This window comes from Python bivittatus, unplaced genomic scaffold (genome assembly GCF_059951505.1).
Source record: "Python bivittatus isolate LINGU-HERP-01145 unplaced genomic scaffold, Pbiv_v1 ctg000310_np1212, whole genome shotgun sequence".
Lineage (NCBI taxonomy): Eukaryota > Metazoa > Chordata > Lepidosauria > Squamata > Pythonidae > Python > Python bivittatus.
The window spans coordinates 1133832-1146066 of record NW_028277054.1 but is presented as its reverse complement, the minus strand read 5'-3'; the positions used below and the strand labels follow the sequence as shown (position 1 = coordinate 1146066).

Here is a 12235-nt window from a genome sequence, read left to right as displayed (position 1 = left end):
AACTTGCTTCCTTGCACGAGGACTACATGTCTGTGTTTATCTGTTTGTCTGACCAGTGGGCTGTATATAACACAGACCCTGATGGTACCCCATAAACTCCCCACAAGGAGAGGCATCCAGAGGCGGGCATCCTTTGTGGAGCCCCTTGTGCGGACTCCCTTCCCCCAGACGGAGACCCACGTCCTTGTTCTTACGAAGTTTTGGGTCACTGCTTATTATTGTTTTATAGTACTGTTATTATGATGTATATGATATAATACATTCGTTTGTTCTCCTTTGTTTTTGTTGGTATTACTGTTTATACAGCTGCTAGAAACTAATTTGATTTGTTTGATTAAAGCGGCATAAAAGCATCTGTAACAAATAAAAGGCATAATAGCCATTGAGGAATGGCAGCTGGGAATTGACAGAGAGCTTAGTTGACCAAGTTACAAATAATTAATTTTTCCTCCATCTTTTTGAGTCTTCTTTCACCTGGAGAAACACAAAGAAAATTCACAGGAATGCAAGAATACAGTGCTCTCGCTCTCGCTCTCTCCCCACCCCCCCCTTTGACAAACCAAACTCAGCTACCTGGAGGATGAAATTTCTTGTGGAAATAAACGTCTGAAGACTACAAAGTCCTGCCTGGATTCTTTAAGGGAAGATACAGGCCCCAGCTTCTGTCTCGTGAACCTACATCTGCCCTCTCTGGGGATTTCAACCTCCTGGCTCTCTTCATTTTCTAAGGGGAAAATTTTGTCTAATGGAATTTCTGTATGCGGGAGATAAAAGCTCCACGTGGAAGAGAAATCCCCAAAGGGCAGTAATGAAACAGTGCTGTTTTTAGCAAGTGACGTCTGGCCGCCCTGTTTACTGTCAAAGACAAAAAGTGCCATGTTCCCTAGCTGATGAAATCCGTAGAGATAAAACGAGCAATAAATGTGGTAAATTCGTGGAATAAATCTTGAGAATTCAATTGGCTGGTTTAGCGTCTTTCGCCTGCAGGACTAAACTCTTAGCTCTTTGAATGACATGCACCCCAGTTTCCCATTTTGCCAACTGTGCACTGAAGTATAGGAGCAGAGGTGGGTGCAGGAAATGCCTCTGCTGCCATTTTAGGGGAGCACAGGTGCAGAATATTCTGCAGGGTGCAACACTGATGTTCTAGAGTTGCTTTTTAAAAAGCTTGCTGTATGTAGAAAATTCTAGCTGAAAACTCAGTAGCCAGAAGGGTATTGTATCTGGCCCTTTGGAATGTGTAGCTTTCCTTCACTTTCACTGTGACTGCACAACCAGGATTAATGATGCAAAATACTTCTGTAACATCTGCAGAATACTGTCTGCAAACATTGAAGCGGTTTCCTGCAATTGGCTTTATTAATCCAGATTGTAGAACCAAGATTTTTATGTGCCAGAACTCAGTGCTTTTACATGCTTCAAATTACTCTCTAGTCTTAACATCTTTGCAACATCTGCCATTGTCCAACCTCTCTTGCCTTTGTGAGGTCACTTTTTCCTGGACCTAGTCTGCTGGATTTTGAGCCCACTTGGCTTAAGGGTTCCAAAGTGGCTTTTCTGGCTGACTCTTGTTTTTGCTGGATGACATTCAGCTCTCTCCACTAGCCTCTTGGGATTTTCTCAATAAGGAGGAGGAACCAAGGCAGCCCTTCTTCCCCTCTTCTTCGCATCCAAAGCAACAGATTTCCTAAGAAACATGACTGGGGGGAGGTCATCTTATCAGCCTTTCAACGTTAGAATGAAAATACTCTTAAGAGCTCACCAGCTTCCGGGGACTGAAGACAGCAGCATCCTCCAGGTCAGCCAACATTCATTCTGGCTTCTCTGTGGAAACACCACCAGATTGTTACAGTGGTACCAAAGTGGTAAATTAAGCCAGTTTGTCTGCCCACTGTGTGACAAAGCTACACGTATCCCACCAACAATGACTGAGGATTCTTCGTGGTGTTTCTTCCAATGCCTGAACAAGCCGTATTTTGCCTGGGGGGAAAAATCCACATGTGGATTCTTCCAAGGTGCAGACCCCCTACTCCAATTGCTCTTCTGTTCCGGAAGATGCTGCTTCTCCAAGGGGAGGTCCAATGAGTTCACGTTCTTCCCGAACCCCAAACTTCTCCACAGCTTAGCAGGCCCATAGCTTTGTGTCGATCCCTCCACAGAGTTAATCTACTATGCTGTGAACTTCTTTTGCTTTTCTAAGAGGGGGATCTTAATTCACACACACCCCATTTCTTTTTTTCAACGATCAGTGGCAAAACACTAAGCTGGGTTTCCATGGGCCTGTGTTCCTTCTCCCTCCCCTAGACAGGTGGCTTTAATTATAAAGGCCCAGTACTGTATTTACGGCAAGTAAAAAGACTCTGGGGGCACAAGGGAAGGGAAGCATCCATTTTTTCCCCATTCGGGCAGGTAGGGAGTTGCCTGTGCAGACACACACTGCCCCTTCGCTCATTCCAAGCCCTTCCCAGAGAGTTGCTTTGCAGAATGTGCTGGCGCACATTCCCAAGTGCTCAGAAAGCAGGGGAGAGTCCCTGGCAGGAAGGGAGGGGGAGAGGGCCGAGGGTTTCACGGATTGGTCAGTTTGGAGCTAACCAAATCTTCAGTTTTGCCAGCCCGTCCCTAATAACCCAGACCGAGGCGTGGATGGAACCACCTGGGATAGTCTCATAAAAAGGGTCAGGGTCCGAAACTAAGACAGAGAGCTGGCTTAGATCTTTTTGCAAGGAATGCGGGGGGGGGGCAGCCCTCACCCACCTGAATTTCTACAGATTTCTGCAAATCCCACGTTGGTTGTAGATCCCGTGGGTTGTAATCCAAGCTATCTGGAGGGCGCTTGGCAGGAAAACACATTATCATTTCCCCACAGAAATCTGATCGGGGGAATAATCTGCCAGAATGTTAGCACTGGGAACCCTGCCTTCTGGTCTGCCTGCCTGCCTGTTTGAAAAGCACACCTTCGGTCTCCAGTGACCCCCTTCTATGGCAGCCAAACTCAGGGCAAATCCAGGCAAATCCTTGAGTCTCTCACCTCTTCAAAGTGAGGTGTTGGTGCCTCACTTTATTAGCAACGATGGCCAGATATACCATAAGCCAGACGTCTTTGCACCCTGCCCTCCCTCCAGATGGGTCCTTACCTGGCTGGGAATGCTGAGAGAAGATGCCGTTCTTCAGTTTTCATGCACAGGCTGGGACTCTTGGCCGTTTTTATTTCGAAGCCCCGCATACCTCGGGCGCCTCTATCTCACACCCAGAGGCAAAGGAGATTCCAAGCAGCCTTTCTGCCAGACCATGGCCACTGGAATCCACGGCCCACATTCGTTCCTTCACCTGGATGGCCAACACGTTTAAAATGCCATCGTCCACCGCGCCTAATCGCCTTACAAGCCTGGAAAAAGCCAGGAGCCCCATCTATGTAGGTGGGAGGCAGCCTCTGAGAGTTGCACCAGCGGATTTCTAACTCCAGCTAGACTTGCTGGTCCTCCATGGCAGACGCGGCACTAGAAGCAGTCGTTTGGGTGCGGAGGGTGGCGTTTTCAGGCACTGGGGTTGGGCAGAAGGCTTTCTGCTGGTGGGCCCCCATACTGCAGTGGAACTGCATCAGCTCCAGGAGTCTCCTTAGGAAAGTCATCACGGGCTTTTCTGGGTGAGACAGGCAAGGCGGGCAGGCAACACAGCGGCTGATCCGGCTGGTCCCCTTCAGCTTTCTCCTCAGCTGGTCCAGGCGCAGAATGAGCCGGGAAAGGATCTCGGTGTGTTCTTCCTGCTCCTCCTGGATGACCCGGAGCTCCATGTAGAAGCAGTCCAGGTTGTCGGCGTAGCAGACCTACAAGACACCAGGTGGCAGGAGTGAAGCACAGGAAGAGCTTTCGTGGAGCTTGGGGGTTGGCTTGCAGACGTTTCATGACCCCACTAGGTCACATCATCGGTGCGAGGGAGGATGGGCTTTGCAAACCCCCACCCTCCGTAGCACCAATGATGTGACCTAGTGGGGTCATGAAACGTCTGCAAGCCAACACCCAGGTTCAGAGGGCACCAAGGACTCCACCATTCAACTCTGAGCCACAAATATTCTCTTCTATGGCAAGAGCTTTTGAGCTGCAGAGGAGTGGGTTTGGAGGTCCCCAGGTCACTGGAATCAATATCCCAATCCCTGCCCCATCCTGGATCAAGAGTGACAGCCCCTTCCACAGGGCCACCAGCTTCAATTCTGGGAGCTGAAGTCCACGTATCTTCCAGTTGTGGAAACAGAGCATGTGCACAAAATCCAGGGGAACAGAAGAGCTTTTAATGCTCATCCTGTTTCCCCCTTCATGCAGCCAAGAAGCACATACCGTGATGTCTTCTGGGGTGTAGAGAGTCCCATCACCACTAGAGTTGCCCTGGGGAGGAGAGCAACAGGCTGTCAAGGTTGGGGTGGGGGGCAGCTTTTGAACCCAGCGCTGTGCTTGACATCCTACATTCTTCCTGACACCCCCAGACCTCATTCTGATTTCTGCTGCTGAAAATTGGTTGCGTGGCTTTCCACCATTTTAAAGCAGGAAACAGAGAAACTGTAGAATTAATCCTAAAATAGTTCCACAGATACATTAAAAATAAAAAACTCACCTCCCCAAATCCAGGAAAAGTGAAAATCTCAGCCCTGACCATATATGCTGTCATACATCCTGGGTCCCCCACCCCCAAATCCTAAGGATGTCCCTGGTTAGAGAGATAGAAACTCAGGTTCAAACCATTCCCAAAACCTTTTAAACAAACTAACGTTACCCCAAGCCAGGATCTCAAGAGAGACAAGCAAGAATGTTGGCAGGGAACAGAATCAAATGACAAGGAAGGAAAGAACAAGCTGTCCTGCCTTTGTTGGTTACGTGATCATGATATTGGGATTTATGTTTGTAAATCATCTCTTCTCAGTGCTGGTGGGCCAAGGAGTCTGGCCTGAGCCGCGGGAGGGAAGCATCTGTGAGCCCTCCAAGACGGCACTGAGCGTCTCTCTTCGGGCGGCTCAGCCGAGCGGCTTTGGCCTGGCAAACGGCCACCGGACATGTGCAAACTGTGAAGTTGCTCCCGGCAGGAGTTCACACTTGGATCTGGTTGCCTGTGAGTCAGGGAGCCCCCTGAACTCCACCAGCGGGATTTCCAAGCCCTGGTTTAAGGTTTAGAGCTTATGGACTGTTATTTGCTATTTTGACCATCCTACTTCTTTGGCCGTTCTAGTTTAGGGCATAGCTTATCGTAGGATCCCAGCCCCCTGCAGAATATTTAATAACCCACGATTAAGCAAGCCAGGCCTTAAGGCAACACCTGAATCCAGTTTCTGTTGTGGCTAGGCTCGGCGCCCTGCGGGAATTCCGCCTCGCTCGGTTGCCTGCTCAGGGGAGACTCGCTCGCTGCCACTCACCATCTCCTTGATGAAGGTGCCCAGCAGATGGATGGACTCTTGCTGGCACAGCGGGGGCCTGCTGGCGGAGAGGCCCATGACCGCCATGGCCCAGAGGACCTGGTAGAGGCGAGGCGGGGAGGGAGGGCCGGGGGCACGTCCAGTCCTGGGCTTCATCGCAGGCGGCAAAGCTCTGCACGGCTACAGCCACATGGTTAGAGGCGTCTGGGCCGCAGATCCTACAATAGGCAGAAATGGCCGAGGAAGAAAAGCCCACCATCTCTCCGTTCCACAATTCCCCCTTCGCTGTGGAGGTGGGGAACCACCAGCCGTGGGAACCCCACCCTGGCCGACCAAAGCGGTTCATGCAGCTGCTCAGTTTTTCCCTCCTTGATAAACTTTGGACAGCCAAACGAGGGCTGGGGGGGGCACAGGGCATGGTTAAGAAGTGCAGGATGGTGTCCATGGTGGCGCGATCAAACCTCCACCTATTTTTTTGTGCATCTCATGTGCTGCTCGGGAGCCCCCTCAACACTTCTCCCCTTGAGGCCACTCATGATGCTCCAACACGCTGGTGCTTTTGACCCAGCCACATTTTGGCTACCTTCCTGGCCCAGAAGAAACACTGCAGAAAGAGTTTTGCGGCATTTCCCCGTAGCCAGGGGGCAAACGACGCGTCCGTGCCCCGCCTGATGCATTCTGATTCTCCACTGCAAATGCCCTTTCTTCAATGCTGCGTGTCCCATCTCGACATTTTGGGAATCAAAGCTCTGTGAAGCTGCGGTGGGGTTCTGGGACTACAGAACGCCCATAAACTGGGTCCATTTGCCGTCCCCCCCCCCCAGCAGTTCTGGCTCCATGTGGGAAAAGCAGAATAGTTAAACCCATTTCAAACTGGCTTAAACTGGGACGTGCCCTGAGGGATGAGGCAGTCTGGATCGAGATGCAGCCTTTGCTCCAAATGGAACCCCTGTAATTTCTTGAGGAAGATGAACAGTTATTTCGTCTTCCCCCCCTTTCCATCTGTGGAAATCCAAAGAGTAAAAAACGTTCCCGCTTTGCCCATTCCCCCTTTCAATTACTGTGCTCTGACAGCTCTGCCTCCCCCCCACCAGTTTGATTTGTTAAACTCCCTGTTGCTTTTCTAGCTTTGCCGAGGAGAGATTTCAATTTAACAAGGGTCACGGGAGGTATCCAAACATTCGACTGCCATCTCTGATATCAGGTTGATAAATCAAGCTTTTGATGTGCTCCCATATTATTAGCGTAGGTGGAACCAGCAAAAAAACCCAACACCTTTCTGCAATGGGATGTTTGCCTCCGATGCCATGCTGGGTGAGGATAATGGGGGGTTGAGTCCAGCACATCTGGAAGGCAAGAGGTAGGAGAAAGCTGTTCTAATCCACTGAAAAGCTGAGAATGATTCCTTTAATTTCTCTCTGTGGTTTGGGAAGAAAATCTCTGGTATATGCACTGAAGACCCTTTAATTTTTAATCTAACAGTGAAACTCTAGAAATGCGGAGGGTAGATTAGTAAATTAGCTGCGTGATTAACCCTCTTAAGCCAGAAGGAAATGAACCTGTATACGCTTGATAATTTATGTGCTTTAATGTTTGCATGAGCCCTTTAATAAGCTCAGTTTTTATATACTTTCATATCCTTGCCTTGTAATATTAACAGGTTTGATATTCCTCTGTCATTTCCTTTCATTTACTTCATCCTTCAAAATGCAGGCTAAGATAGACTGTTCCTGACCTGGAGGCTTTAACCTGGGATACTTGTCTCAAAGCATTTTGGGGAAAGACTTACACCTCCCAGCAAAGGGCATAGCCAGCATCAATATGGGTGTCTGTCTAGCCCTGGACACTGGGTGGGACCGGGGGGCCTCCGTCCTGCTGCATCATGGAGCACGAGCTGGACCCCAGAACCACAGGCACATCCCTAAAGCCTGCACGGTTCCTCCAGAAATTGCCACTCCTCATTTTTAGCATGGCAGAAGAGGGAAACTATGATCTAGTGCAGTGTTGTCCAAACTTGGCCACTTTAAGATGAGTGGACTTCAACTCTCATGAATGGCTGGCTGGGGAATTCTTGGAGTTGAAGTCCACTCATCTTAAAGTGGCCAAGTTTGGACAACACTGATCTAGTGGAAAGGGACTGGATGAGCTGGGTTTAATCCAATTTAATTTTAATGAAGCTTAAAGTACAATTAAACCAGCTCCCATCTAGGATTTGTCCTGGCCCCCACGGGCTCTGAAGGTCACGCACGAGGGTAATGGAAGAGAAACCCCTTTTAGTCTCCCCGGCGGTTCCATGGAGGACCCACAGCTGTTGCAGGAGGACGTCATGAAGACCTCTCTGGCAATCCATTAGAGGCTGATTTCTCCTACCTCGCCTTCCACGAAAGTCATCTTTCGGGAAGTTGGATCTGTGCCTTCTCGGTTGCAGGTCGTGGCGCCTGCACTCTGGAATGGGTCGTGCTTGGAAGGTGTCTGCGAGGGCTTTTAAGGAGAAATACAGACTGCTTTTGGAAAGGGAGCTTGAAACGAGAATCAAGAAGCAGCAGGAATTCTGTTTTGCTCTGCTGCCGTTCGGACCACACAATGCCTGTGAAATAATGTCTTCTGTTGCTCGAAAAATTAAAAATAGGAATCGAGTTGGTGAGAATAGGGTGTAGGACATCCACAGAGTCATCCTAATTTCAGTACAAACTAGATTACTTTCTGCATATCCTACGTGTCCTATCATTTTACCTGTACTTTTCATTTTCCACTGAAAGGAAAAAAAGAAACATAATGATGCAAAAACTATTTTAACCTACCGTATTAATTGCATAAGCTGAATTGTATTGTATTAATTTGATATCAGTAGAAGAAGCTGGCCTATTGCAGCAAGTGAAATTCTCCCCCGCCCCCCGGACATTTTCAATAGCACTGATTCTTGGGTAGCAAACTGGCTTGCTGTTACACACTTGCTGACCTGTCTGTGGTAACGCAGTTGGAAAGGGTAATCTTACACATGGTTCCTTTAATGCGGAGATAAAGATGGAGCAAATGCAAGAAGGGGTTGCCAGATTAGTCAGAGGAAATGAATGAAATGGGCTTCCTGGATCTTTTTGGGCCCATCGCAGAGGCGAGGAGCGAAAGCTTTAATCCAGGCTGGAGAGAGCGGGGAGAGAACATAAAATGATTTCCTGATTTCCTATCTATGACAACCCAGCTGGGTTTGACAGCAGCAAAATACTTGGCAATGGCCCTGTTTAAATATGCACATGTTATCCCTAGTGAGAAGGCGAGTTGCTGGGAGGGACGCTCTTCCTTTTGAAGATCACAGGCTGGGATGATAAAAAAGTACCTCGTCCCATTGGTGCAGCTGCCCAAGAGAAAGGGCTCTTGGAGGAGGAAAAATGGGGAATGCCATCTTTTTAGCAATCAGGGTGTCGGTGGCACACTCAGATTGCCGTTCTCGTTCAGGGTTTCCTCCTTTCTTTAAAAGCTGCTGCCCCCCAACCCCAACCATCCGTTTAGCAGCGGTAGCTTCTCGGAGACTCATCCACCTCTCCCACACTCTTTCCTTCATGATGCAGCATAGAGGAGGGATCACCTGGTGTGCTGCTTTCCATCTCTCTTTTGCTGCCGTGAGGTTCGTTCAAGGGTTAAGGCAGGAGCCTGCAAAGGGCCGCGGTCTTTGGGGCTTTCCTGCTGATTACCCAGTTTTGTTTCCAGTGGCTCTGAAAAGTCCTCTTCCTTGGGACAGAGGAATGGATAATGCAGATGGTTGATGTTGGGGTCTCAGTCCTTTTCAATTCTCACCTGTTCTTTCCCTCTCCCTCTTGGTCGCCCTGCTCTCGCCTGCCTATCGTCCTGCTCCGAAAGTTAGCTGCTTTTGGAATCTGCTGACGTTTAATCAACCGGATCACGCTCGGTTTCTCGCTAGCTGAACGGAGAGGTGGGCGCGCTTGCTCCAATCTGGGTCGAGGGACTGCCCGGAGATGTCCTTGGAGACACTCAGCTGGAAACTACCAACAATATTCTTCCAAAAGTAGCACCCATCTTTCCTCATTTCAGAGTATTTTCTTGGAGAGCAAGGCATATTCGGGACCTTGGACGGGAGAAGGTCACAGCAGCAATGGCTTTGTATTTCTCCTGTCCCTCAGCCCCTTCCTTTACATTTGTTTGGCTCCTGTTTTCCTGACGCCCAACATTAGACAAAACGAAAGGGAGCTTTCCAGAGAGAAATATCGACTGTTTCTGGCAATAAGGACCGTAATTCTTCCCCCACACGCACAAAAGTGCCATCCGTACCGCCAGACCCGGGCTTCACCCCTGCTGCTGCTCCTCCTCCTCCCAGCAAAGCTTCTACCAACCTACCAGAAAAATTCTTCTGAGAGTCTTTGGTGCAGCCGAGTTTGACCTTTACCCGACCGTTCTGGGGACAGCACTTGATCCCTGGATCCCTGGGATCATCTCAGCAAAAACAAGGCTTCGGTTTCCAGATGAAAGATGTGACCGGCCAGTTTAGGAGGGTCAGCTTTTGGTCTCACGCCTTCTCTAGTGTAAAAGGCGCCTTCCCTTGAAACGCACGGTTCTCCTCCGAAATGGCTTAGTTGAACCCCTTCTGGTCGGCCTCTTTCCTTCTTAGGCCAAATTGTTAAACTGCAAAGAGGTCATGGATCTCTCACAAGACTGATTACTTGCCAGCGGCCTGTAATGACCGTAAACGCTTTTTAAGGAATAACAGGAGATGCTTGCTTGCTCGGTTGGTCTTCCTGCCCCCAAATTCTTCTTGAGTAAATGATAGAGGAACTCACCCTTGCAGAGGACGTTTGTGTACTAGCACCCTATAGTGTCACCCAGCCACATATTACGGACAAAGAGAGGAATTGTATAGTGGCAGCCATGGCTGGAGATGCTGGAAGATGCTATAAATCACCAGCATGGAAATGTTCCAAGAGAGATGTTCCCAGCAGGCTGAAGACAGCATCTTCTGGGTTGTAGAAGGAGAGCCTGTTAGTCTATTGGCAAAAAAGATGTCTGGAAGTACCTTTTCCAACTACAGGTAGTCTTCAACTTATGACCATTTGTTTAATGACTGTTTGAAGTCATGATAGTGCTGAAAAAAGTGACTTACAACCAGTCCTCACTCTTATGACTGTTGGAGCATCCCCATGGTCACAATCCAAATTTGTGCACTTGACAACTGGCATGTATTTACAACAGTTACAACACCCTGGGGTCACATGATCACCATTTGTGGCCTTCCCAGGGGGCTTCTGACAAGCAAAGTCAATGGGGGAAGCCGGATTCACTTAATGACTGCGTGATTTGCTTAACGACTGCAGCAAAAAAAGTTTTAAAATCAGGCACAACTCACTTAATGACTGCATCACTTAATGATGGAAGTTCCGGTGCCAGTTGTGGTCGTAAGTTGAGGAGGACCTGTAGCACATTTTATGAAAAGCATAAGCTTTCATGTGCTGCTGCAGTCGGAAAGGTGCTAGTAGACGCCTCCTGATTTTTGCCATCCTCCGGGTGTCACCTATAAAGCCTGTCATAGCTTAGGGCTGGGTTATCTGTGGGGCTGCCTACCTTCAGTTGTCTGCCCATCTGGCGAGATCAGGCAGAGCGGGTTCGCTTTGGGTCCCTTCGATAAAACAGTATCATCCATCAGGATGCAGGAGCTGACCTTCCCCGTTGCAGCACCTGCTTTCTGGAACAGCCTCCCCGGAGATCGAATGGCTCCCACCCTGATGACGTTCAGAAAGTCACTGAAAACCTGCCTGGTCCCCCGGGCGTTGGGGCAGGGTGTTGGTTGAGCCCCTGCAGGATGTTTTATTGTTATTCAGAATTTGCCTTCTGGATGTTTAGGGTCTATTTCTTTTTTTTCAAATTGTCCTTACTTCTTTTTACACATAAACTGCCCCGAGTCACCTGGAGTTGGGCAGCCTCTAAATTATATTAAACCTAAAGGAATACGTTTTGGGCCAGCAGCCGATGAACGTTACTGCCGTGTGGGGTAACCGATGGCTTGTGATGGGCTTCTCCTGCCTGTCCCTTTTGTTCATCCCACTGATGCCGCAGGGGGGTAGGCACCTCAGATAGGCTGAGAGGCGTCTCTGATGTTTCTGTACCTGGACAAGAAATGTTTTCAAACCAGGCTTTCTTTGTGCAATATGAAACACGGATTTTTCCAGGCTCCCAAGATCCTCGCCGTCAACCGGTAGCCTTTCTGGCTTTTCCTGTGGATTCTTCCATTTTTAAAAAAATTTCCAGCAATAATAATAACAGCAGTCATGGAAAGACAGAACGGCTGCCCGGCATCACCCATGTTATCTGTTCCTGCAAGAAGCTTTAATGCCCCTCCCTTACCTGGTATCCAGCAAGACTGTTGCAGTTTCTTGATCCGATGGGCTGCTTTTAGGGACGGGAAACAAGGATTCCAGGCGTTCTGCAACCCAGAGAGGTGTGGATCTCCTTCCTTCCTCTCACTCGCCAAGCCCCACAGTGTCCCTTCCCCCTCTTTGCAGCTTGCCTTGGTGTTGCCCACATTTGGGGCCCGGCTTGAAAAACACTCGCCGTGTCCTACACCCAGGGCGATGCAGCCCTTCACCCCACCTCTCTGATTCTGAAATGACTGTTCGGAATTAAAACACAGGGACGCTTCCAAATATTTGCTGGCTATCCCATCAAGAGGTTGACAGCTGCTCATACACTCACACCCCTTCCTGCCAACAAGTTCGTTCTACAGCATTTCAGGCAGAAAGATCAGTTGTCTTCCAAAGGCAACGGCCCGTGAGAAGGAAAGGCAGGGGGATCCCTAATGCTGGCACAGGGGCCGTCTTGCCAAAACTGGAAAGG

The 12235-nt window shown here is 49.2% G+C and overlaps 1 protein-coding gene across 2 annotated transcripts; it reads right to left on the bottom strand.

Moving 5' to 3' along the window:
- Nucleotides 1-339: 339 nt before the first annotated feature.
- On the bottom strand, nucleotides 340-12140 carry LOC148216093 (uncharacterized). Of its 2 annotated transcripts, XM_088139722.1 has the most exons (6): nucleotides 11747-12140; nucleotides 5399-5616; nucleotides 4332-4379; nucleotides 3135-3823; nucleotides 1763-1824; nucleotides 340-474 (listed from the first exon to the last, which is right to left on the bottom strand). In XM_088139722.1, the coding sequence occupies exons 2-4, from the start codon at nucleotides 5552-5554 to the stop codon at nucleotides 3464-3466; spliced, it is 564 nt and encodes a 187-aa protein (XP_087995848.1). In that variant the 5' UTR covers nucleotides 5555-5616; nucleotides 11747-12140; the 3' UTR covers nucleotides 340-474; nucleotides 1763-1824; nucleotides 3135-3463. The 2 variants fall into 2 exon arrangements, with proteins under 2 accessions (XP_087995848.1, XP_087995849.1); XM_088139723.1 differs by lacking the exon at nucleotides 11747-12140 and having other exon boundaries at nucleotides 5399-6301.
- Between the last annotated feature and the right edge of the window lie 95 nt (nucleotides 12141-12235).

Bases quoted from the DNA above. Each gene is read 5' to 3' on its own strand.
- LOC148216093 (XM_088139722.1), bottom strand. From the start codon at position 5,554: ATGAAGCCCAGGACTGGACGTGCCCCCGGCCCTCCCTCCCCGCCTCGC. The intron at 4,380-5,398 runs GTGAGTGGCAGC...TCTCCTCCCCAG, and splicing joins GCACCTTCATCAAGGAGATG to GGCAACTCTAGTGGTGATGG. The intron at 3,824-4,331 runs GTATGTGCTTCT...GGTGTCTTGTAG, and splicing joins ACACCCCAGAAGACATCACG to GTCTGCTACGCCGACAACCT.